This window comes from Coturnix japonica, chromosome 3 (genome assembly GCF_001577835.2).
Source record: "Coturnix japonica isolate 7356 chromosome 3, Coturnix japonica 2.1, whole genome shotgun sequence".
NCBI lineage: Eukaryota > Metazoa > Chordata > Aves > Galliformes > Phasianidae > Coturnix > Coturnix japonica.
Genome location: NC_029518.1, coordinates 41,567,873 through 41,594,562, shown reverse-complemented (window position 1 = coordinate 41,594,562; position 26,690 = coordinate 41,567,873). Strand labels below are relative to the sequence as shown.

Genomic DNA, 26,690 nt, shown 5'->3' with positions numbered 1-26,690 from the left:
CACAACTTTATATGATATACAAAAAAGCATTTTATCAAATACATTCTTACATCTATACTTCTCTTCCAGAAGGCCCTTAGATAGAGACATCAACCCAATTTTCAGGGACTGCACTCGAATTTTTCCAGTTCGGCCACTGAAATTATAAAAACAGAACAATTTAATATAGTTTGTTTCATTTCACTACAACTTGAGTCCGTGCAAAATAAAAAGTCATCAGTGAGTTCTTCTTCATATTTCAAAATAAATTAACACTGAGCAACACATTACATATTACAAAAACTCAGCTAAATAGTTTACATGTCAAAACACTTCACTCTGCTCTAAAAGGACAGAAATTTAGCTCTATAAAATCCTCGATATGACTTTTGAATGAGATATGCACTAAAAAAATGCATATAAGCATGCAGCAAGAAATCCGCTATGAAACAAGCACTTCAATCTAATGCCAAGTTTTCATATTGAAGGAATTTCTTCCACTTCATTTGTTCCTTCCATCTAAAATGTTCTGATATACATGTGCACCAACACAGAGTCAATGACAGGCAGTAATTAAACAATGTAGAGCTGTTATTCTTTCTAAATAAATGACCTCAGGCTCATCTTATACAATGCGAAAAGAAATACACAAACCTCCAAAGCACAAGGCAAACCTAAAGCAAACTTAACAGACAAATGGCTGTAAAAGCAAGTGATTTTTAAAAATGCAAGAAAAACACTGTTCAAACAGATACTAAAACAATAAAACCAGGCTATATGGAAAAGGACAACTTTGAACTTCAGGATCAGTGCAAGAAACATTCTGTGAGAGATCTGAGGATTTCTGTTCCCAAAGTCTAGAAAACACTATATGATTTGTCTTGAGATGAGACAGCAAACAGACCATGAGAACACTAGATGAGCTGTATACATTTGCAGTGGCATCCTGCATTTAAGGTTAGATGAATCCTACTCCAGCAAGAAAGATAATAATACAATTTATATCATCCGATATGTTAGTTTGATCACTTTTGTGATGGAATATAATATATTCTTTAATTACTTCTGGAGTGGTTATTAGGTATCCCTTTATATTCTCCCCAATCAACATACGTTCTACTATCTGATTTACTTCACAAATGCTGCACTGAATACAAGATTATTAATTTATTCCTGGTTTCTCAGTACATTACCTAACCACCCTACAAATATTAATGCATTTTTCTTCACAACCATCACCTAATCTTGTGAGACTAGACAGTATTATCTTCTCTATTCCATAAGTTGAAACAGAGGTACAGAGAAATTATTGCCAAATTAATCAAAAGCGCACATTAGTTTTACTGCCTAGCTTGAAAACCAGGACCCAATTTTCCAGAATGTGGAAGTGCCACCTATTTTATACATTCAAGCTTAGTTTCAAATTACCTCTTTCAATCACAGACAAGACATCATTCTGGCAGAGCCTAACTCATATACGGTTCTTTTTGCAACCTTGATAATGCTTTCAGTGTTCTTTCCTGAGTATGGTTATCTGTGTTTTAACTTTGTATTCAATGGAAAAACAAAGTAGAGCATTCACTTGTGCCTGATTTAATTAAGGACTTACTAGAGTATTTGTGCAATTGTTTGTTAAAGGAAGAAAATCAGGAAAACTCAGCAGTTTAAAAGTGAGAGTGTGTACATAGAGGCTTCAAAGCTCTCCAGGTTTCAGCAGGCTGTTGCAGGGACTGTGAAGAAGTTCCTTAGCACAAAAACCGCTTCCTTAATAAATTATAAATGGAAAACAACCAACAAACCTCACACTAAATCTACAGACATACCTTACAGTATCAGAAACAAATGATGAAAAAAACAGTGTGAGCAAAAACATAGCCACAGAGTCAAAGGAGAGAACGCTTTTATCCTATATTGTGTCAGTAGACAGCAGAATTAGAGGATGCAGAAAGGCAGGGGCAGTGGGGAGGTGGGCAGTAAGAATAAGAAATACAGATAACAGTTGCAACAGGGCCATGTATATTTGAAACAGAAACCATGTTTCACATGCCTCCCACTCCTCAACTCAAGGCTGCCCTACACGAGCATAAAAACCTCAGACTGGGAGAGGCCTGGGATATTAACATGATGTTTTAATTTGTCAGGTAAACTAGAAAAACAATAGGTAACAAAAACACAAAGCATACAGAAGTTTCCTTACGGGAAATTCTTATTGAAATAATGAGACATTGCCCACAATTAGTAGTACATGTAGTATATATACTATACTATATATACTACTGAGTATATATACTCATATATTGTATGACAGACTTCAAAATATCTGAAATAACTGATTTCAAGGGTTGTTAAGTTATCTCATACTGAAAGCTACTGGTCCATTTTCATTGGACATTTTAGAAAATTTGACAGTATATAGTTCAGAACAATAACTAGCAGCTATTGCTTCTGGACGATTTAAACACGGGCCTGCCAGCATGATTTAATTGATCAACCACTTTATTTCATGGCTCTCATTTGAAAAAGGAAAAATTTTATTTTTAAAATTATCTGGACTAACATACTCAAAGTGCTTTAAGTTTGCAAAATGTTTATAGGGCAAATGTTGCTTTCCAGAACAACCTGTGAGTCCTTGAGGAAGAAAAAGTCACCGAGTCAATTTAATCTGTTTCTCTCCTGTGCTCAGCTTGAAGGATGAATCATTCCTGATGTGTCAGAAACCAGAATACAACAGGCTTGTCTACTATTTCTAAAAATAAACTGGTTCTTTTTAAGGGCCAAAGACATCTGTAGGTAAGACTGAAGAACCTCCTATCTTGCCATCAATCTGTGAATCAGTAATTAAATCTCAGGTTAATAGCATGCGACTAACAGATGCTTTTTGTAGACAGTTTAATGATTTGAAACATTGTATGCGTATAACACCAGTGCAATAAACAACAGAAATGCCAAGAGACAAATTAGTTCTTTCCTAAAGGCCAATTAAAAAAAAAAAATACAGCTGAAAAGTGGTGCCTGTTCTCTTCCAGCAAACTTTTTTCTTTAATGGATTTGACAGGGGAGCAAGGAAATGTGCTTTAAGAGGTAACCTTCATCCTCCATTTTTCAAAGTTTGAAGTAATCTTAAATACTTTCATCAGTTTGAACAATTGCCTATACTAATGCTTTCAACATTAACATCAAGGGAAAATGGGAGCAACAGGAAACATTACTGAAAGAGAATGTGTTATTGCTTACTATATGCATTTTAAATATGTACAAATTAAACAACCAATTTCTAACTGAAGTTAGGAAGAAAAGGTAAACCAAAAAAATAATGGCTGAGTGATCAGTTTGAAAATAAAAACCTTGTAACTACAGAAAAAATCCTCTGACCTTATTAAGCCTCTCACTCTAAATATCCTATATTATTTAAGTGGAGCAAGCCGCTGATCTACTGTTGTAAACGAAATGTATATTCATCCACAAAACAAAGATCTGCAAAATAAAAACATTTGCCCAAAGAAGTCCTAGTCATTACTTTATGAGCTCTCTAATATTCCAGAAGTAGTGACAAGGAGTCTAATTAACAGAAATGTTCCATCTGACAAAAATATGGGAATGCTAAAACATAAAAAGTAGTCAGCATATAAATGGCTTATTTACTCTGTCACAACTCTTTCAGACCCCTGCCACAATAACTAAAATAAAATTTAAATAATCTATGAAGTAGTACTGGTCTGTACTAAGGGCTCTTGCAATTTCTCATTTTAAGCTACTGCACGTTAATCACTGTATCAAAATTATCAAAAGGTTCAGCTTCTCGAAAAATAATTTCTTCAGGCTGAATCATTTTTCCATTGTGAACACTTCCTCCAGAAAGTAGACCTGAAAAAATCATGTAACAGTCCTACAAGTCTAGCATTTTTTATATACGATGTATCTTCATACAAACTAAGTCAATACAACACTAAATTACCATAAACAAGAGCTTATGACTTACCTATCATACACATTGAGTAGCCAGTTAAGACACATATCTACACAGAGAGGAACATTAACCATGTCATTGTGTTTCTCTTCAAGTCCACTGTAGATGGTAGTAAGACAGCTGATCACATCCTGGACACCAACGAGCTGGTCATTTTGACTCAACTTGTGCTGTTTGAAAATTTCAGTTGTTGTGTTCAGTTCTAACAGGTCCACTAACAACAGAGAATTAAGAAAAGAAAAAAAGGTATGAATACAGATAGCTGAGCATAGCACTGAAATAATTGTTAATGTGCATACTGTAGCAAACAATGCAGATCATTAGCATGATCCCAAGAAGCAGTTTCCATTTAGTAATGTTATGGAGAGAAAAAAAAATTCTCTGCTAGCAGTTCACAGCATTTTAGTACAATATATTTTAAAAAATGAATCAGGAAGAACACCACAATAGCACTGCACACTTCAGTAGAACATTTAGAAAGCCACTAAAGTAGTAGATCCTAACTTCAGATGCATGTACTCTGAGAGTCCACTAGACTTAGTTTTCTGCATTTACCATAGAGCTGAATCACATTTCAAGATTATCACTTTTGATTAAACATAAAGCAAAGCAAATTCTTAGGTGAAAATATTCTCCAAAAGGCATGTACTGAGGCCTGATTAAATCAATAGCAGCAGCTAAATGGAGGCTTGAAAGAAAGCAGAGTGAAGGAAGTGAAATTTGTTTTGTTTTCCAGAATACTAAAACGTACTCTTACACAAAAAACATTTTCATCTCCTTAGTTACAGCATGCTTTCTGTAGCAGTTGATAACACATTTTATAGGTGATGTGGGTTTAATTCCAAATCTCACACAGATGTTAATCACGAAAACATGGTTTTGTCATGATACAAACAAACAGCTATCAATTAACTCTTTTAATTCCTCTTGCAAAACAAACTGGAAAAACTCAAACATTTGGTGTAAAAGAATTAAGAGTAATATAAGTCTAAGGGTATTATAATATCTCTGATATTTTTGGACAGAAATAAGGACTTCATCAAAACAAGCAAAAGATGATACATTTTTTTAGTAGTATAAATGCTGCAGTATATATAAAGGAAGCATCCTGAGCTTATGCACAGCTGTTTCTGGAGATCCAGGAATGCATTTATACTGTCATTTCTCAAAGGAAATGAAACATGATGCATTATAAATTGCTCTGTATCAGTGGTACTCAATAGGGACCCTAGAAGGGCAGTTTGTGCAGATTAGGTAGGTCTAGCTTGGGCTGAAAATAAGTACAGGAGAAAAAAAAGCAGGAGCAAGGCAACACTAACTGCTATGAACAGTATGTCAAGGATTTACTGAGCATCTAGCAGAAAAAAAATAAGGTTATCAGCCAAAAGAAGGTTGTATTTCCAATCCCATTATATTAATCTACCTTTTCTAACACCAAAACTAACTGCAAAATGAGGAACTTTGTCATCAGTTCTCTGACTTTACCAGGGACATCTGTTTGTTTTCCATTTCCTTTTTGCTTTGTTGTTGTTGTTTGTTTTTTTTTAAGGTCATCTTCTTGGGCTTGTAAATAAATGCCAAACATGATTTAACAAACATCTTTAATTGTAGCAAAACACCTTGCCACTAGTTTGACCTGAGACAGCCAAAGGATTTGGCAGTGTACTGCAGTATCACTTTCTATATAATCTATGTAATATACTGGGAATATCTCACAGGCATATTTAAATTATCAAACAAAACAAACGAAAACAACATACACAATGCAACACAGAATATTTGTTGAGGGTGTGGAGGAAGGGGGCTGGAACCTGCTAACTTCAGGCCTTATCTGCTGGAGTTAAGATCTCACACTCAACACTTCCGCTAAAGCATTTTAGAGGGTATTGGAAAGGGACTTTCAGTATTTTCACACTAAAGGAAACTGCTGCTGTAGTAATGAAAATTAAGCAACACTTGTACACCATTCATGAAGAGCAACCTGAGGAAACTACTGTCCCTGCTTACTTCAGCATTCAGCTGGCTGAATGGACTTTGGGTACAAACAGCTACCCTGCTGCAGTAAGGGCTGCACACTAGCACAGTCCCTGGATTGGTCTGAGGTAAACAGAGGATACTTTCTCATTCCACTTCAGTTACTGAATGTTTTTTAAATTAACAGTATTTACACAAATGAGGAAAAGCTAATGAGACTCACATGCCATTGCTGGCATGAAACCTACTCTATACCTATTGGTAATGGGTGAACGGTTGGACTGGATGATCTTTTAGGTCTTTTCCAGCCTTGATGATTCTATACAGCTCTTGATGTGTTTCTGCAGTACTTCTGCACCTGCTCAAACACGTTGTATGGCCAAAAACCCTACTGACCGGCCAGTGGACATAAGGGTCATGCTTTGTCCATCTGCACTGAGGAGACTTTCCCAAAGGAAACTAATAAACAGAAAACATCATTCAGCATGGTTCAAGCATGTGTGTGTGATGCACTTGGGAGCAATTGATGACATACAGTTGGTAGTGGCAAACATAAAAGTGCTGTAACCCCAGAGAAAACAGGTAGACATTGCTGTGAAACTTCTGTCAATGCAAATGTCTAAGCAGATAAGGTAAGTCTGTGCAGCTCTCTTTCAGTAAAGTGTGCCTTACTGTTCTTCCCTTAGCTATGTGCAGTTAATATTCTTCCTGGCATTTTGAAGTTTTATATCACCTAAAGGAGCTTAGTGACAGCACTCAGAATATACATGGAGGTTTTGCTTCCTCTTTCCCTTCCAGTGCTACACTTCAGTATGTGGAGCAAAATCATTTTTTTGGAAATGAGCTGAAGTATGCTACACAGTAGTAAAATACTGTCAGAGCCTGGTGCTCCAAACCTGCTCTATAAATGCAGCAGAGGATATTCTCTCTGGCACCATTCTTGTGCTACAACAGGACACTGCTGCCAGCATATATGCCCCACATATCCTGAGACAGAAAAACCAACCAAGAATTTGTTCTTGCCAGCCTGTGACCTTTCTCAGCTTCCTTCAAAATAAATACAAGGTGCGTACACACATCAGTCTCTGTAGAAATCTACCTTCCAAAACCAGACCAAGCAGAGCAAGGTGAAACGTGATTCTATTTGTCTATTTCTAAGGGGACAGTAAGGAAAAAACAGCCTCCCCCCTACTTTTTTTAGCAATAGCAAGGACAGAAGTGAAACAGATCTTAAATGACTTACTTCTGAAGCTGCTGGTAACTCAGTAATAACTCAGTATTACCAGTCCTTACTGCAAAGTCAAAATCCATCAAGTGCAAGCGAGACTGAGCAACCTGCTTCAGCTGTGCCCTTGGAGTTCTCACCAAAAGGCCTTTTCATCTGCACAGACACTGCAGCTGTGACAGCAATTTGTCACATTTTACAATTTACAATGACCTCATTTTCTAGTGATTTGTTTTGACAGTTTCTCTGCCTTAACTCATAAGCTTTTCTAAGGCATTCTACATCCAAACACCTTTAGAAATCAGTTAAAATTACAGGAAATTACATTTTAAATTATAGGAAGACTAAAGTAACTCAGACAAGAAAATGATTCTGTCCCCACCTTTCAAGAAATTCATCAACAATAAAAAGTCAATAATTCATCTTACTCACTGTCTCCTTCCCCAGAGACAGAAAGTTGTAGAATTCATCTTTGTGAATAATCTGCATTATCCATCTTTAAAATTCACATTGCTGTTCTCTCACAAATTACATAAATGCTTTGTCAAATACACACATAATAAAGATTTATTTATTTATTTATTTTGCTGTAGTGTAAAAGAAAAGCAGGTATGCAGTCTCCATTGTCATGCGACAGAGATGGAGCAAGCACAAAGCTTCATAAACAAGGCACACAGAATCCGTAAAGATGACAGTTTTACTCCTGGCTCTTTCAAACTGGGATATTCTCTTTAGCTCTCATTGCTTTTGCCTCTCTCCACTTGCACCTCTGTCCTCTGAAACTGGAGACACTATTCATTTTGATAGTAGCTCACTTTTGAAGTCTATGAATGAGGAGAGCCAACCACTGCAGTTGACACAGAAGTTGATATATTTTGTTGAAAAAGCAAGGATAGGGAGTATATTCCTCCTCAAAGCTTATTAGATGTTACAAATGCAGTCTGATCTCTACAAATTGCTAGACTATTGGTATGCTTGTCAAGAACAGGCAGCGTTCTTGGATGATTAGCATCCATCACGTGCAGTCTGTTTTCTCACTCCTTCTTGACAGTGGCATACAGAAGGAGATTTTTACTTTGCTTTCTTACTCTATATTTTTTCTTAGGTACATGTTGATACATACTGTTTGCCCCGTACAATGGATAAGCAAAAAAATGATCTTGAAGGTCTTTTCCCATGTTCTTAATATAAATACACATACTATTATTAGTAGTAAAAACAGCTTATTTTGTCATAGTCTGTTTTAAAATGTACAGTAATACCAACTATCCATAACCAACGATACAAACCCATACTCTACATTTCTGTACATGGAATGTCCTACATTGCTCTTTATGTGGAGTTCACCAAGAAATATATTCTCTCTCAGAGGATTACTATCAAAGTTAAATCATGCAGTCGTAAACACTTCAGAAAATTGAATTTGGTTCTACGGAATATTGTAAAATTTCTCATTTTATGTTAAGGTTTAGAATATTAGCCTTGATCATTTGAGATGTTACATATCAGGAATAGTATACAACAGGCATAGGGTTAACCTTTATCTTCCTGTCACTTCTTAAGATATTATCAATGGGCGTACTACTTCAGTTTGCCTTCCACACTCCTTTTTGGTCACTGATTTTATTTATATGTGACAATACCCACTATTGGGAATTCTTGTCATTTCATTGGTAGACAGTTTTTCAAGGATGTATGTGGTTCCCTGTTAAACATTAATATTATGAAGCTTAAGCTCACCCTCCCTTCCTCAGTTACTGTTTAGAAACTGTTTGTCTCAAAGGGCAGACTTACAGCACAGTGCTTTCTGCAGTCGTCGGATTTTGATGGCAGTACGATAGGCCGAGAAACGTACATTGTTCAAGTCAGCTGAAAGAGCAGAACAGAAATGTGAGCAGTCTTCAAAAGAGTCCACAAGTCTCCTTCACACATAATTTTTCACACTGCTACATACTGAAAAAGCCCGACATCCTTTATTTTCACTGCAACAAATTAATAGCATGTATCAGAACAAACAAAAGCAACGGACAAGTTATTCTAAAGAGAATCCACCTGCAGAGAACGCCTCATGGATCATGTGGTGATCTCAGTGTGTTCTGAGATCACCACACCAGATTCTAATCACTATCTTAGGCAGATGTAACACATGTCAGAGTTTTACATGTATTATTAGGTATGGAGCTTGGTGGCACTGCATGTGGCAGGGGTATGGAGATTGATGGTCCTAGAGGTCACCTCCAACCCAAGCCATTCTATGATTCTGTTAAGCAGAGCTGAGTAGACTTCAGACAAGTGTTCAAATACAGCACATTTATCAAATATCTTAAAATTCTGTCAGACAATATACAGACATTAAGGGCAGCAAGGGTCACAGTAATGGGAAAAAAAATGGCTCTTTAACCCATTATTTCCATGTGATGACTCTCTTAGCACCGCTTTGAAAGAAGAAGTCAGATAAGTTCTATTTTACAAATGGATAAGCACAGTAATTGGTTATTATTTTCCACACTTAAAAGCATTTTATCCTTACAGGCATGTTGAATTCATTGTACTGCAGTAAGGTCTAGCTTTTAATGATAGCGCAGATGCTCTGATATATTAGTTCACTCCAGACTGATAGCCCACATCTTTGAAAAATCTGATATGAGCTTAACAGAAATAAAATACAGCACTAAAGAACAGAGTCAGAGAATATTTTTCAGAATGAAAATTACAGACATGATCAAGATGCATCTCCTCAGAGTGAGGAGACACATACAGCCCATGGAAACTCAGATGTGGTCAACAGATTAATCCAAGCTTTCACTCATGGAATGACTGTCATATGAGGGACTAAGAAATGCACTCACCTAATGACTGGAAAAGGTCAGTCATTTTAGGATGATCCCAACAGGTTGTCTGGGTCTCATGACTACAAAGGAATGAGGCAGTCAAAATTTCAGGCAACATATATGCACATGTAAAAAGGACAAAAGAAAAATCTTCTGACTTTGTGTTAAAAACGGAAGAACTCCATCAAATCTTTTATTGAAAGACCTGATCTGTGACACTCAGCTCCTCAACACTTTTAATTGCTAAGTTGAACAACAGCCCATCATTAACATTTTCATTACAACATTAACTTTTCATTCTAAATACGAAGCAGAAGCACCTATAAAGCTAAAGCACATTAGTAAGTTGAAAGACAAAGTTTCCTGCAGCAGTAGCATAGTAAAAATACTTGTAATATGCATTTCAAAAATAAAAAGCATTGATGTTTTACTTTAGATTCCACTGCATATCTGAACACGTGTATCAGAAAACATATAACAATTGTAAACTTTGTGTGCAGCACACCTGATTGAAAATCTGATCACTCATCCCACGCTTAATCTGCAAAGTATCATAGAATTGAAATTCAACAGGCAGCATCAATTAGTATCAATTTGTTACAAAATTAATTTAAGAAGCTGTGTTAAAAGAATCGTAGTACTCACTTTACAAGTTTATAATGAAAAGGTAGTGATGCTTGGTTAGCAGATAATAATTAATGAGAACAGAGCATGGCTTATTTAATTTTTGCTTCTATTTAAAAATTCACACACATTTTTCTTATGCACAGGAGTATTTTGTTGTAAATACTGACTTCAAATGTCCATTAAATGTAGTGTATATTGTATTTTCACACTGTACGCACAGCTGTACCTTAGAGGATGCACAATAATTTATCATTGATTATTATCACTTTCTACTGCATAACCAATGAAGAATGAACCCTTTTATGCTAAGTGGTGCAAAACCAGATTCTAGAAGGCCCCTGCTGCAAAAGTGTACAGAGACAAAACAGGTTCTTTGAAGTGGAGGCAGGCTCCAAACAAAATAAGTGTTGAAAGTCTATCTTTCACGCCACAGTGCCCCGGTGGCGCAGTGGTAGGAATGCCGCGTTGCAACACCAGAGGCCCTGGGTTCGAATCCCCCCTGTGGCGCAAGTGGTAGAAGTGCCGCTCTGCTACACAGAGGCTTGAATCCCGGGGGGTTGGACTCGATGATCTCTAAGGTCCCTTCCAACCCACACGAGACTATGATACTATGATCTTTACACTACACCCTGCTGAGATACACTACTGCAAAGTGCACGCACTGTGCCTCTGCACTGGGGATCCAAGTACCATTTTGCATTCTGTACACCAGTGTGACCTTTCCAAGTTTGGGTCTGGTCTAGGCCTTTGCAGTCGACTTCTCTCTTCTCATTAGGCCAATCTTTCCCACTAGGATACTGACACCACCATGGATTTTTGAGGTGGTTTTTATGGAAGTTCATAGCCAAATATGTATTTCTTATTAATCTAGTATGAATGAATCCTCTTTGTCATTATTATTATTACAGATGATTGAAAGGAAGGAAAAGCCCTGCACATGACTATATTTAAACATGAGGGTTTTATTCAAAATACAATCCAAATAACATATTCTGTTAAGGTGCTGGTTGACTTTCAAGTGTTCAAAATTCAGGAAAGGGCTGAAGTATACCCCTCTATTTGAATACAATCCTTATTTTTATTATGTATTTAAACCCTGACTAAGTTGACCTTCTTTCCTGAACTGTAAGTTTGATAATATCACTGCGGAAATCGCATTCAAGGTTTCTTTCAAATTCTAGTTGGTGTGTTCAAGGTCTTGATATGCTGAAATCCAAAGTCAAGACACACCAGTATTTAAAAAACAGGTTTTGCAGTATCTAGAAAGACATTTTTAAAACAGCGTTATGTTCATCCTTGTCCAGAAAAGTCTTTTCAGAAAACAAGTAGCTATACATTTTTTCCCCTAGCAGGGGAAATATGAATAAATCACAAAGAAGCCAATGTGAAAAGAAGGATGTATCAGGGTTTGGTGTGGTGCCAAACTAAAGGTAACTGACTGTACAGCACTCTCACAAACCCAAGTATAAAACAAATTACATTATGTTAGGAGATATATGCGTTCAGTAAACAGGAACAGAAATATAATATAATGGCTGTAAAATAATCTCAAAGCTAGTCCTGAAGCTGCCAAATATCTGCACTATTATGTTAAATGGGATGTCATCATTATTTCATTAACCGTTTAAAATTGGGATTGAGAACAGGCAGACTGGCAGAGCACAGAGGGTTTTGCACCTAGGGAGGAATAATTGCATGCACCAGTACAGGCTAGGGGATGATCTGCTGGAGAGGAGCTCTGCTGAGAGGAACCTGGGCGGCCTGGTGGATGACAGGTTGGCCATGAGCCAGCAGTGTGCCCTCGTGGCCAAAAAGGCCAGTGGCATACTGGGGTGTATTAAAAAGAGCATGGTCAGCAGGTCAAGGGAGGTGATCCTCCCCCTCTCATACAGAAAGTTCTCATATAGAAAGAAGTCATCCAGAGCAGCCTGGCAATCATACATGGATCCAAAAGAGAAGAGGAGTGGGCTGACAGTGAGTGAATCACAGATGGAACAGCCTGTTTACATCAAAGGAGTCAGCAACGCCACTGCTCTGGTTAGGATCTGTCCATCCACTAAACATATTCCACAAGTTAGGCTTCATTTTTGAGACACCAAAGAAAGACTACAGAGAATGGGGTGAGGGGGGAAAAAAGGTGTCTATAAATTAAAAAAAGAGCTAAAAACAAACAAACAAACAAACACCTGTGGGGAAGGTTGGATTCAGTGACATTCTCTAGCACAAAGTTTTGATAAAAATTTCATAATATGCAAGGATTTCTATGTGTGCAGATAATCTTTCTATGCTACAAATAAAATCCTCAGACAAAGGAGTCATTTTATTAAACACTCCAAACAAGAGGCATGCAAACCACAGTGCTTTCTGGTGATTTGGTTGGTAGAGCAGCTCTTAGAAATAAGATCTTTCTCTGTTGCAGATCCAGTAGTTTTCGCGTTACTAACGCAAGAAGATCAAGCACTGACAATTTTGCTTGGAAGCTTCACAGTACTAGATAGACTATAAGAGATAAGCCAGACTGGATTAAACCAAGGGAGATCTTTGTGATCACGATCTTGTGGCTCCTTTCTATGCAAGCTCATGCCATTAGAAATCTATTTAAAACATGCACTGCTTTAGTTACAATGTCAGGTATCACCCAGAGAATAAAGGTAGAATTCCTTTGCTTCTCTGACACCTTGTTTGCTAAACATAAATAGCACATATAAGACCTACAAGAACAATAAAATTCATAATAAAGGATTGCACATTTTCTTTATAGGCATTCAACATACATATTGGAAAAGTATCACCCCTACATCAAAGGTCCATAAACAGTGAAAGCAAGACAGGCAACTTGCACTGTTGTTTGTTTGTTGTTTTTTTTTTTAAAAAAAAAATAATGTTCTACTCCTTTTCTGAAGATTTGAGGCAAAATCATTTTACAACATCACGAAGAGAACTGAAACTTGATTTCACTAGCGTTTATAATTTCTGCTATGTCCAGAAGGCAATTAGTGAGAACTGAATGAGTTGTTTTCACCACACAGAGGTTAAGAAGTCTTCTGGAAAATTCAGCCCTGCTGGTATCTATCTATCAAAGACCATGAAGAAATGTTATTTTCCTACAGAAAATAATCTGTAACCTTCAGTGATGGAAAACTAAGGCTGCAGAGAAGCTAATCTGAATCTGAATTTGGAATGATGCAAAAGCTGAATGGGGGAAAAAGAAGAATTTTACACGCAAACTTATCAAAACTCGAGAAAAGTCTGTCATTTTCAGTCACCGCACTAAACTGAAAAAACTCAAAAGAGGCACTTAACAAGGGCAGACAATCTACAGTCTTTCATCATTTCATGCAGCTACTGTGCAAGTTCTGTCCCCAGTTTCTTTGATCTGTGCTAAAACAACAAATGTGTTTACTCCTGGTCTCACGGTTTAAAGTCCAATGATTCTCAAATTGCAAAGTTACAAGCAAGAAGTTAATCTTTGAGTTACAACATCCTAAGAAATTTCAGACTGAAGGGCCAATTTTTTTGCATACAAGAAGATACAGAAAAATCAGATTCATCTTATTGCCATCAGAACACCATTTCAGTTCAATAGCTTTTTAGAACCATTTACAAAATTGCTTAGTATATCGTCAGGAATATTCCAATCAACATTTACAAATAATATCAAAATAAAAGGTCTAGTTTTATTTAGATAGATCTAAAATTTCACAACATAAATACTACTTCTTCATGATCTAAAGCTGGCAAATGTTCATATGCTCATTTTTCATAGCATCTGCTTCTCCAAAAGTAAACTCCTTGGTGTAGGTGATCACTGATGTGTCTTTGTAGTTCAAACAAAGTAATGTATGGCAAGATTAGTCAGTAAAGAATTTTAAGTATTTCACTAAGCCACAAGATAATTCATCCAGTATCATTTTTTTGGTTAGTATCAGACAACTGAGTGATTCAGAATTAAGAGTGTTTCAGTTCTGCTGAAACTTAGCATCACAGTACAAGGAAACACTCATTCATGAATAGATTACAAGGCAAAACAGTGTAATTTTAAAAAGTCTAAATGTATTTGTGTAAATTTAAATAACTAAAACCAAACATTACAGTTATAATATTCCAATTTTTAAAAACCCTACATATTAATGAACTTCTCTAAAGCTTAAGTGACAAACATTTGCCCTTACAAGCTGCTTCTTATCCATTATGTTTGCTTTCTAATTATAATCAGTAAAGATAATTCCTGTTGAAAACAGATGATGATTGTAAATGAGCTGACAGACAATAAGCACTTATGATCTCTAGAAATAAGAATCCTATCAAAGCAAATGAAACAAGTTGCCAATCTCCGTTTGTTTCTTTGACTTACAAGAAGAAATAAATAAATTCACTCTTTTTTAGCTTTTCCTCTGCAATAAATATATAGAAAGCAAATTTGTGTGCAATTACTTACTACGGGCCAAGTATATACATTTGTTGATAGTCACTGGCAAGCAGCTTGAAAGACAACTCTGAAACAGTACCCAGAATCCCTGCTAAGAAGCTTTCTGCTCTTGTAGCAATTTGTCCAAAATGTTTACTGAGGTCTTTACTGATTACAAATGAACCTAAAGAACACAGAACTCTGAGTTTGCTGTCCTTGGCAGATATCAGAAGGAATAAGAATACTCTGAATACTTCTGATTTACAGAAATCATGGTACTTTAGCCAGACAGCCCATAGCTTTGATTTTTTTATTTATGTATTTTTTTAAAAGTCCATTACAAAATACTGTTTTATGGTGAAAAAAAGAGTTGGCATAAGGCATTGCAAGGATAATGTATTTTAGAGGTTGGTGGAGCAATTTATATGCAGATATTTTGAAATCCCTCCAGAGAAAACATACTACTGTATTTCTCTAATAGAAAATGAAGACCAGTGTGGCAACCAGTAATTGAAGAAAATCTCAAAAACTGAAATTTGTACCACCGCTTTCTGCAAATTATATTTTATTTTTCCTTCTAAAGAAGATATTTCTTAATAGAATGGAGTTACGGTTACAACAAGAGTAAGAAAAACGTTAAATTTCTCCGTTCCATTAATTCTCTTCTTCCGTGTACAGGCATAAAACAACCATCCAGACAGATTTCTCAAACAGCCTTGGAAAAAAAAAAAAATCTAGATGCAGAAAGCATTTCATCCCTTTCCCACATAAAACTGAACATGATATAGGAGGTGATAAAGTGGAATTTTTAAGACAATGATGCCAGCCCCTTTGCAGTGTGACAGAAGTAAGCAGAATGACTATAGAGTTCGATATTGATCAATTTAATGATTACACCAAGAAACTGCTCTCCCCATTTAATGCTCTGCATGAGATTAAACTCACTGTGACCCTTTCTGCATTTTCCTTTTGTTTCTTTTGCACAGTACAAATATCTACTAAATTATGGCTTTGAAAGGAATACAACCAAAGCACACTTAAATTACAGTTAAATGAACAACAGTGAGAACTGCCAGGGTAATTATATTTTCTGTACATTCCTTTCAGTGACTTGTGTATTCCTCAATGATTTCTAAAGATCATACATAGTGTCCCCTTTATTCTTCTCCTTCGCTTCAGGGTATTTTTATTGAAGGGCCATGTTATATAGGGCTGTTTTTTGCAGTTTTCCATTACAGCCCAATAATTTCTTATTTGTGCAATTCAACTAGCTATAAATGAAAAATAGTAGAAAATACTCCTTATTAGTTCTGAAAATTTTGCAAACCATCCTAAGAAAGATGCATTCAGTGGCATGTTTGCCAAACCATTTGTCCAAACTTGAGTTTCATTAGCAAGAATGGATTAGTAAGTACCATGCATGCTGTATCATTTTCCATACTACTTTTTAGTCTGATTCTCTTACAATGTATGAAAGACTAAGCTTTGTCTCAACATAATCTAGATTTTACAGATATGTGTTTTCATTGATTGAATTCTGCTGCTACAGAGAAGACTCAGACTACAGAAATATAAAAACCTCTACCAACTGCCATTAAGAAAAAAAGTCAAATAAGGAGGCAAAAAGAACGAAATAAAATCACCTCAGCAGAAGCAAATCCAGTTGGGAAATCTGATTTGCAAAATAAAACAATTCAAGTGAGTAAGTTCAGTTAACTGAATACCTGCTGTTACACTGAGCACACACACCATAACAAACCCAATCTCGATGCATTATAATCCATCCAAGCAGAGGAGTCAATCCTTTCCAAAATGTCCCAAACTCAAACTGCTTCAGTATGAACTTATGGGTTAAAGGAGTTTGTATACTGCCATTCAAATCTTTCATGTGCACGTGATTAAATACAGCAAAGAGGCAGGCATACAGTGGGCTAATAAATGCTCTCCAACATTACACATTAACGTCCTCTTTCTGAAAGAGGCTTCTCTCCGTGCATGTAAATACAATTTAACATCAGGATCAAGAAACAAACAGAACAAAAGCTTCTCATCTGAAAATAGAGACATCTTGCATCCTTCTGACGTTCTCTTTACAGCTTCACATTCCTTGAAGGACTCCCTCCTGCCTCCTTAGCTGCAGTTCTCTATTCTTTTAGAACTTCTTTCTCTATATGCAATAAAACTGCAGAGTGCAGTACTTTTTAAAAGCATTCATCTCAACAGAGGTACCACTACATCATCATCTGCCATTGTGTCACTTCCTAAATATTTATCATTTCTATTTCAAGGACGCTCACAAAAAAGCAGCAAAAATGAAATAAAGGTATGAATTTATGGTTGATTATGGTGATGCGTGGTCCTATCCAGAATTATAAAAATAAAATAAGCAAACCATCCTGATTTCAATTAAAATTTATTCGACATTCAAAAGGAATCTTTAAAAATTCTCAGTTCTCTGACAACAGTCATTGAATCATACTTTTATTCTCCTTGTCCTGCTGTGTTCCCTTCTTGCTCTCAAAATGGGGAACTGATACCTTTTAACAATATCCTTGAACATGAAACTTTTACCATAAAAAATTAAATATGACTGATCTCAAACAATATAAATTACTGAGATGCATACTAAATTTCCCTTCTGTTTCCAAGACATCATTACAAAGCAATAAAAAAGATTTTTGCATTTTTGTCAGTCTGTTCCTTCAGAATAAAGTAACAACCACCATTGCTGTCTTAAATTGTATTATCAAGATATTACTTCAGCAGCACATAAGATGCTGAAATCAGGGATGGGTTGCTGGAAAAGTTATCTTCAAGATATAGTAGTTAATTCTTCTTACTTCACTAATACCATCCACAAAATAAACCAGTGGTCTCTTCTTCTGAGAAGACCTTGGCCATCAGCAATTTTGTCCTACATTTTCCCTTTGTCAAATGTCTTGTGCAACATCATTCAAAAAAATAAATTCTGAGAAATCCTATGTTTTGTTTTTCAGCACTAGCTGGCTTCCTTCACAAATTAAGATTGCATAAGGGTGCTTTTCTTCTTGTTTTGTATAGTCTGACAATTCAAAGTTTTCTTTGAATTGCTGCAGTAAGTGTGATCACTTTCACTGCATTGCTGCCCTAAGTTGGGAAGCATCTCCATCCAGTTTTTTTCAGTAGGGGATGTGGGAGAATCCTCTCTCCTCTAACATAATCAGAGCCTTTTGCCACCACCTGCAGAACTTGCAGAACTTGCAACCCATCTATAGAGCATTCAAGAATCTTTAGAGCAAGCTTTTCCTTTCTCCAGTTACCTACCACACATTCCTTAAACAAACAAACAAAACAAAACAAAAGCCCCTGTCTTCAGATCACAGTTTAAAAACAACTGTCATACCTCAAGAGCAATAGAAATAGGTTTGATCAACATAGATAAACAAAAAGATTTACCTCCGCCTCTTTTTCAGAGCTCTCAAGAACTCATAAATTATTCGAAGCGCAAAATGTGGCTCTCAAATTTATGACAGAGAAGATATGCAATAGTATAAAGTCCTCACTGATGGTCTTTTAAGATGAATTATGTGCCAAACCAATTCAGTGTTATCTTACAGACTTAAATCTCAAACCAATAACATTTTAACAGAGATGCCAATCAACCTAAAACCAGCACCTCTGGGTCTCGCTTACTGCTCACTGTATCTTCTTAAATTTTCATCTACCTCTCTAGCAAAGAGCTATCTTTTTCTCAAAGCTGCAATCTTTGACCTTTAAAGCACAGGCAAGCAGTACATAAATAATTGCTTGTGGACTGAAAAAATCCAAAGCTTAGCTCTACTGCTTCCACTAGAACACATCAACATCACCGTTACTCCAAAACTAATTACTTTTTACTGTTTCCAAAACAAATAACTATTTTATTTGGCAGCTAAGATATTTCTACAATTTTATATTTATATTAATGCTACATTTACACTAAGATTATGCTCCATAAATACTTCCTAAATGTTATGTACAACGACAGGAGGGTGATCAAAACATGTCTTTCTGCAGGACTTTTGTGGAATATTATGTGCTGTATTAAAATTAGTTACCACCATTCTGCTAACACATTATGTGCATTTGTGCATTATGTAGCATTTTGCCACTATACTTTGAGTCACACACATAAGGATTTCCTTAGTTTGAATACCAATACCATATTACAATGGAGTGTCTGTATTGTTTCTCATGTTTGAGAAGAGGTTTTGGTTAAGGTTTGTCACCGATTTTGTTTTGAGGTATTTTGAAACGATAGAGCATGCCAAACAACAAACATGAAAACATATAGTGTATGCAGTGTAACAACATAGAGAAAGACTTTTAATAACACTTCTAGTTACTACTTACCACCTATTTTTTCCCACCAGTTTATGGTCTTAAATTCCTTTCTTTTGCTTAAAGAAAGTTTACAAAGAAACAAGGCAAACTTACTTGATATAATAGGGCACTTTGTTATGTGAAACAGATCTCTGCCATGGAAACTGTACTGAAGCTGAGGAAATAAACAGAAGGTGATTATTAGAAAACACCTGTCAAAAAATCCAACTATATTTATTTATTTTACAATTGAAACAGTTTCAATAAATTAAATGGGAACAACTATAATTTCCCAAATAATATTCAGTAATTAGAAAATCAGCTGGAGCGAATGACTCTAATCTATCAAGATGATTTTAGGCATCTACTTGATGCCAAGCTGGAAATAAAATAAATGTGGTGATTCTACTTCAAAGAAGGATAATAAATTCTGAACAAGCAAGCTATCCATCCAGAGAAATGGAGACAGTAGTTTTCCCACCTCCACAGAACTATCACCAGCTTCAGTTATGAAAATAAATGCTTCCACAACTACACTAGTCAACAACAGAACAAAAAGGAGAAATATCAACTTTATTCCTAATTATAACAGTTCCTTAGTTCCTATTTGCAACACAGATTAATATTGATTAATGCTTTACATTACAACAACAAAGGCTTGAAAAGCTGTCTGCACTTCTTGCTGAACAGCAGGATTTCTGCAAGTCTAATAAGTCAAGAGGTATCATCGTAACACCAAGAAGCCTTCTGCCTACCATGTTGCAAAAAGCATAAGATCACACATGACACTACAATTCTACTTATTCCACTTATCTAAAGATAAAATAGGAAAAAGTGTTCAGGTCAATAGGACTCTCCTGATATATACATACCTTAGAAGTGGCCATATATGTTGAAGAACCTCAGGAACATACAAGGCCTGTTAGAAACTACCAGACTACTGCCTGTTTAATTAGGGTTTTACCATAGAAGAAACTCACTTCACTGAACGTGACATAGAAGTGAAGATTGAAAAGACATGTAGGTACAGCTGTTTATTGCAATGGGATGAATCTATACCCAACAACACACAAGTACTTTTAAAACAGAGTGCCTATTCCTAGGCACTAAGACCTCTGTTTAAAAACCTGTTATAACAAGATGCAGCTCTGACCCACTTTGGATCTTACGTAATTAAAGCTCTTGATTGATTTAATTTGCTGCAGAGATTACTTCTGAGTTCATCCCTCTTTGAATAATCCATTTGATAGCAACTCTTTCATCTCACATCCTTTAACAAGCAGCATAAGGACCTATAGGTTGGCAGAGAGGGACAGGCCTAACCCTCTTCCAAGCCAGCTGTTCCCTGAAGAATTTAATGATTGTGATCTCTTCCTGGACTGTGTAACATTTCATGGCTTATAGGTTAAGAAACATGAGGTTAACGTATAGAGAGACAGATTATCTGACAAGAATATTTTGGAAATGACTTGAGCTGAGTAGAAGCGTTATTTCACTGGAAAAATTAGAGGAAATGTCTATTACTATTTAATGATGAAAATAATGTTTGCAGTAAGGGGTAATTACTTGGTGAAGGAAAAACTTAGTAATGGCTAAATATATTTAACTATATATATAAACATACACATATAAATGTAAAATAACATTAACATATAATGTTTACATAAGAAATCATATATAAGGGATACTCAGAACGTAATATCTTTGCTTTTAAGTAAATAAATAATTATTACATTGGCCCATAACATCAGAAGCATATGTTGGTAGTAAAGCAGTAGAAGCTGAAGCTTTCCATCAATATTCAATTTTATTATATATTAATATACACAACATAGTACGTACAGTAATATCAATATGTAATACAACATACTAGCATATGTGTATATAAAATATGTATTATTCCCTAAGAAATATATAAATACAAAACAATATATATTATATGCAATATGTAATTATATGTAAATATGTGTCTTAATTTCAGCTGGAAAAGAGTTGTGTTTTTTTTTTTCACAGCATCTGGTATGATGCTATGCTTTGGTTTTAAGAGAAAAACCACTGTTTCCAGATGTTGCTGAGCAGTGCTTTACAGAGCCAAGGCTGCTGCAGTATTCTCAGCCCTTGTGAATAAGGACAGCTGACTTAAGCTGGCCAAAAGGATACTCCATACCATATGACATCACATATAATTTTTGAAAAGGGTAGGAGTTCACAGAATCACAGGGACTGGAAGGGACCTCAAGAGTTAATTGAGTCTAACCCCTCTGCTAAAGCAGATTCCCTGCAGTAATTTGCACAGGTAGGCATCCAACAAGGCCTTGGATATACCCTCAGAAGAAGATTCCACAACCTCTCTGGGCTACTTGTTCCATTGCTCTGTTGCCCTTATTGTAAAGAATTTCTTCCTCATGTTAGTACAGAACTTCCTGTGTACAAGTTTAAGGCCACTGCTCCTTGTCCAATCACTGCATGCCAGTGAGAAGAACCTGGCCTCTCCATATGCCTTTCACCTCCATTTGGATATGTATAGAGAAACAATTAATCAGGTATCCTTCTGCAGCTCAGGGGTTAGCAGAGCAGACGGTGAGCAATTGCTTGTACATCACTTGTATGCATTAATATAAATATATATATTTGTAACAACTATTATCTTTTTTATCCCATCTTCCTTTTCTCTATCTTCATAAAACTCAGCTTTACCTTATCCCACTAATTCTATTTTGTTGGGTTTTTTTTCCCCCAGATTCTCTCCCCCATCCCAGTGAGAAAGGGAAAAGTGAGCAAACAACTGTGTGGTTAAACCAAACAATATATAATGCTGAAAACAAAAAACAAATAAACCAAACAGGTAGGTGACAGAGGCCATTGGATTTAGAGTTTCATTTTTTAATGCTGCAGTTTGGCACCTATGACAAGTCAGGCATTACTACACTAATTATGACAGCTAACCAGGAGAAAATCTGGCCACAGGTAGTATACATTTGGATTTATGTGCTATGACTGACCATAGATATTCTGCGGTGACACAGATATGGACTAAACAACCCAATAAATTTATCTACTTATTATAATGGATCGAGTCATACTTTATTTGGGAACAACTTTTCTAAAAGCACTGCCAGTTTTCTGTACTTGCACAGACCTTTGCAAAATGAAATTTCCATTTTGTTCTAAAATCAGTCTCTCGATGAAAAGTGAACAAAGTAGTTATCGATTCTGGCACTCGCTATCAGGGCTGCAGATATTAGTTAAAGGCTGAACACCACTCAGATACTTTGAGCAGGACACTGGAAAGCCCACGCCATTTGTTAGGGAACACAGAGCCAGTGCTGTGCTCTGTGTACATTTATGCATTCTTCTAAGAAAGAGTATACAAAACAAAACAGAGAGGAGTGGATCTTAGAACATAAGTGAAATTGTAGAAAAAATAAGTTAGCTTTTAAAGGACTGAGACAACAGCACAGTGTTTGGGTTTGTTGTTTGTTTCGCTGAGGATAACATACTATGAGACTTCTTCGCCTATTAAGGACACGTAAAATGTATGGATCATTAGCTTACAGTGAGCTTCCTACCATGTCAAAAATACTGAAAAGAGAAGCAATTGCATTCTGCATAGAACTGATGAGATTATAAATTGTAATAAATATTAGCTTCCTAATATTGCTCAGTCTCTTACTTCATGACATTTCAGAAGTGCCAAATCTCACATCATTCATCATTTAAAAATATCCCAGTGCCCTTTCTTAGTGGTTATCTGGATAAATTCTCAAATTTAGTCTTCCAAGAAGTCCAGCAGCAGTACTAAGCAATAGTGGGCATAGTATGTAGAGAAACATTACTATCCACAGCTAGTGAAATTGGAGGATGAAGGGAATGGAGTCTGATGAACAGGCAGAAGCAGGTGTTTTGCTAGCACAATTTATTGATTAAATGGCAACTGGGAGCCAGTCAGTTGAAAATCATGTGAAGGAAAGCTATGGACTCTTGTTGAGGCTTGCAAGAAGAGTACCAGGTAGGTAATGTACATATAAGAGCTGCTACTCAGATCAGAACAGATTAAAACCTGCTTTTCATTCAAAAATGAAAGTTTGTATGAGACACATGCATTGCATCATAATCTTAGCTTTAGAAGTTTGAGGTTATTTTATCCTAACTGCAGCCCTACTTCCTTCTTATAAGTAGAAGTCATTTATGGTTGCTAAGAAGGTTTGAAGAATTTGATTTAGAACACGCACTACTTCAAACTGCCAGGATAAACCCTTCATTTTTCAGGATTTAATGATTTTTTTATTGCTTTCCTTTTAAAGTTACTATCTCTGACTTTCATTTAACAGACTTCATACGAAGTTTTAAGTGTTAAGTTCTGTTAACTGTTCAAGCTCTTGAAAGAGAATTAAGACTTACCTGTTCTTTACAGGGAAGGGGTTGTGTGATTGTTTTGTTCAATTTAACAAATACTTTACATGGATAACTGCATACTGTTTGGTTTTGCAGGACACTCCTACTTGTCTGTAGCTTTTTGCAGTACCTCACAACTTGCATTTTAGAAATTTTCCCTTCTTTACTTTTGTATGTAGTGTAAACACTGTGTCCACTTAAGTAGAGAGAAGATGTCCTAAGCATGGCTGAAGCATGCTGATAAAGCTCTGCATAGTCTCCTTGGACATCATACTGCAAAAGTTTAATCCAGCAACAAAGCCATTTTCTGAAATTTCAAGACTCTCTTGCCCCCAGCTCCCACTGCAGTTTACTGCTCATAGTCCTGTGAATGTGATTATTTGTTATAGCATGCTAGAAGCTAAATGAGGACAACAATCCAAGCCAAAGCAAACAAAATAAGCAACCTTGCATGGCAGCCTTCCTTGTTTTTCATGTAGGCTCTTTCACTACTTCTTTTTTTATTTCCCTTTCTCTTTAGATCAGTCAACTACACTTTTTCACTGATCAAGACAAAGAGAGCTGAACAGCCCTAACAGCTACAAAGGACTGAAGTAACCATTTAGAGTAGGGAAAAATACTTCTTCTTTGTGTTGCCTCCTAATTGGTTTAAATTACACAAACTAGAATAACTAATCTCCCAGATGGCAAGTCTGGTACCTTTCTATTTAGATTCTTTTTAGCAAATCTTGATGTTGGTGCACTGTCCAAGTCAAGGTTAGAAGAACTTAGAGCTCTACAAAACCCAACATGGCTACACGCCATGCTATATTTCTAATGAGGCTTACATAGGAAACAAACAAAAAAATAAAAATAAAAAAGCAGACAAAAATAAACAAAAAAATCTGTTATGTTCTGTCATTTTTAAAAAGAAAAAAGTAACCCAAAGAATCTTAATTTTGCCCAACAGCTGCAATCTTTTTAAACACTAAAACTTGCTTACCATGTTGTTTACTGAGAAACTAAATATCAATTTAAAATAAGAACACTGTTGTCATATACCTCAAGATGAAATCAAGATTTATTTGATGTTTTCTATTATATTAACTATTTAACTATACAGTCACATACTTGAAAATTTCTGGGACAGAGCTGCTCATTTTTACGTTAATTTCTTGCAACTCTTGCAACAATTTTATTATACAAACCCTCAGTTAAAAAGCAGAAAGCTACTTGGATTAGCATTTGTAATGTTAACTTTGATGATGGTAGATAGGCTAGAAGGTCAGAAAACTGAGGATCTTGACATCACAACACATCTACCTATTAAAAATATATCAGACCAGAGACTATGGGAGCAAAACATCTTATTTTGCCTTCTTTTAGCAGTGCTAGGAGATTCTATGCTTACATCTCTTATTTTTTTTTAATAGAAGATTCACAGATATCTGTCTCAAGAAGAAGTGATTCAGGTTTGCAACCTGCAGCCTCCTTTAACTGAACTTCTACGGGTTTATGACATGAAGCACCTAATAGCGCACAATCCAAGCAGTACTTCCCTTGTGTCATCCCAGCAATCATGGAACCAAAGCCAAAGACCGAGGTAGCATGGAATGGCCAGATGTGGTTAGGAACACAAAGAATGTGTAGCGACAGGTCAGACCTTGTAGCAAACAAAGGACAGAGAAGAAAGCAAAAAAGATGCAGTCATAACTCAGCAAGGTACTGCAGCAACCCCCAAGGACAGCACACCAGTATGTCAGCATGGCTGCAAAGATGAAACACCCCTGGATATAAACAGAGTGGCACTTAATAAGGTGGAATAGGAGATTCCTGTCCTTCAGGTCAGAGGGAACCCTGGAGGGCAGTCAGTAATGGGCAAACAGTTTTTGAGAAAGTCTTCTGTGCAGTCATACATTAAACATATCAATTAATTCAAAGAACTTACTGGACAAAAAGTGCTGTGATGCAGGTCCAAAATCACGGTGTGCTTCTTGCAGCTGTTTAAGGCGATCCTCTACAGACACCTGAGCATAAATATGTATGTACAAAATTTACTTTGTAACATGAGAGTCATGGCAATAACAACTCTGGTATGCACTCATTTTCAGTTAAATAAATTTAAGATGCTGTCATGCAATAGCACTTACTTGCTACCAGGGTATTCAATGCTACATTCCTATTTAATTTTATATTTACTTAATGAAAGTACCTTTCAAAGACTGCAGTCTTTTTTTTTTTTTTTTTAAAAAGAATACTGCAGATCAATAATGACTGAAAGTATATTCACATAGCTATAGCTGACCACTGAAGTTTCTGACCGCTTCTCCAGCCCTTCTGTTGTCTGTACATCTGTAGTCAGCAGGACCCTGTTTTGCTGTATTGATCTCACAATACCTTTCCAACACAGAACCAATCTGGCTGATGATTCCCTCCCAGTTTACTAACTGAAACTGCACAAGTGCATCCAGCAGCAATTTAGTTGCTTATTTAAATCAAGTTGAGGGGGAAAAAAAGAACTGTCAAATTATATTAGGAAAGGGAAGTTCATACATAACATGTATGAGTTTCTATCTCTCAGGGGAGGGAAGATTCAGAAGCTCAGAAGCCAGTCCCTGGGTTAAAGAACTTCTGTTCTACTGCTCTCAGACAGGGAGGTAACACCCTCCCCCCATCTCTTTCTCCTTTCTTTCAGATACTTCATATTACCCTTTGGAGCCAGGCAAATAAATAAATAGCAGAAGACTGACAATAATTATTTACTACAAATAAATAAATAAACAAATAAATAATGATCAGGAAGAACAAAGACTGCTAAATGATATTTAACTAATATAAGAAACTTCATTAAACTATTCAGTGCAAGACTGCACTAGTTTGAATTGTAATCAGGCACATTGATTTACATTTCTTGGACCATTTAATCAATGAAAATCGTAACTAAACAATATGAATCTCTCACAG

At 36.1% G+C, this 26,690-nt stretch overlaps 1 protein-coding gene across 11 annotated transcripts in view; it reads right to left on the bottom strand.

The window, feature by feature from the left end:
* UTRN (utrophin) overlaps window positions 1-26,690 on the bottom strand; it is a 331,818-nt gene that overhangs the window by 40,747 nt on the left and 264,381 nt on the right. For all 11 annotated transcript variants that reach the window (XM_015858079.2, XM_015858086.2, XM_015858082.2 and 8 more), the window contains 6 exons: window positions 25,675-25,753; window positions 19,467-19,527; window positions 9,995-10,056; window positions 8,940-9,014; window positions 3,959-4,160; window positions 51-136 (listed from right to left, as the gene is read on the bottom strand). In XM_015858079.2, coding sequence (XP_015713565.1) covers window positions 51-136; window positions 3,959-4,160; window positions 8,940-9,014; window positions 9,995-10,056; window positions 19,467-19,527; window positions 25,675-25,753 — 565 coding nt within the window. The remainder of the gene's footprint in view (window positions 1-50; window positions 137-3,958; window positions 4,161-8,939; window positions 9,015-9,994; window positions 10,057-19,466; window positions 19,528-25,674; window positions 25,754-26,690) is intronic.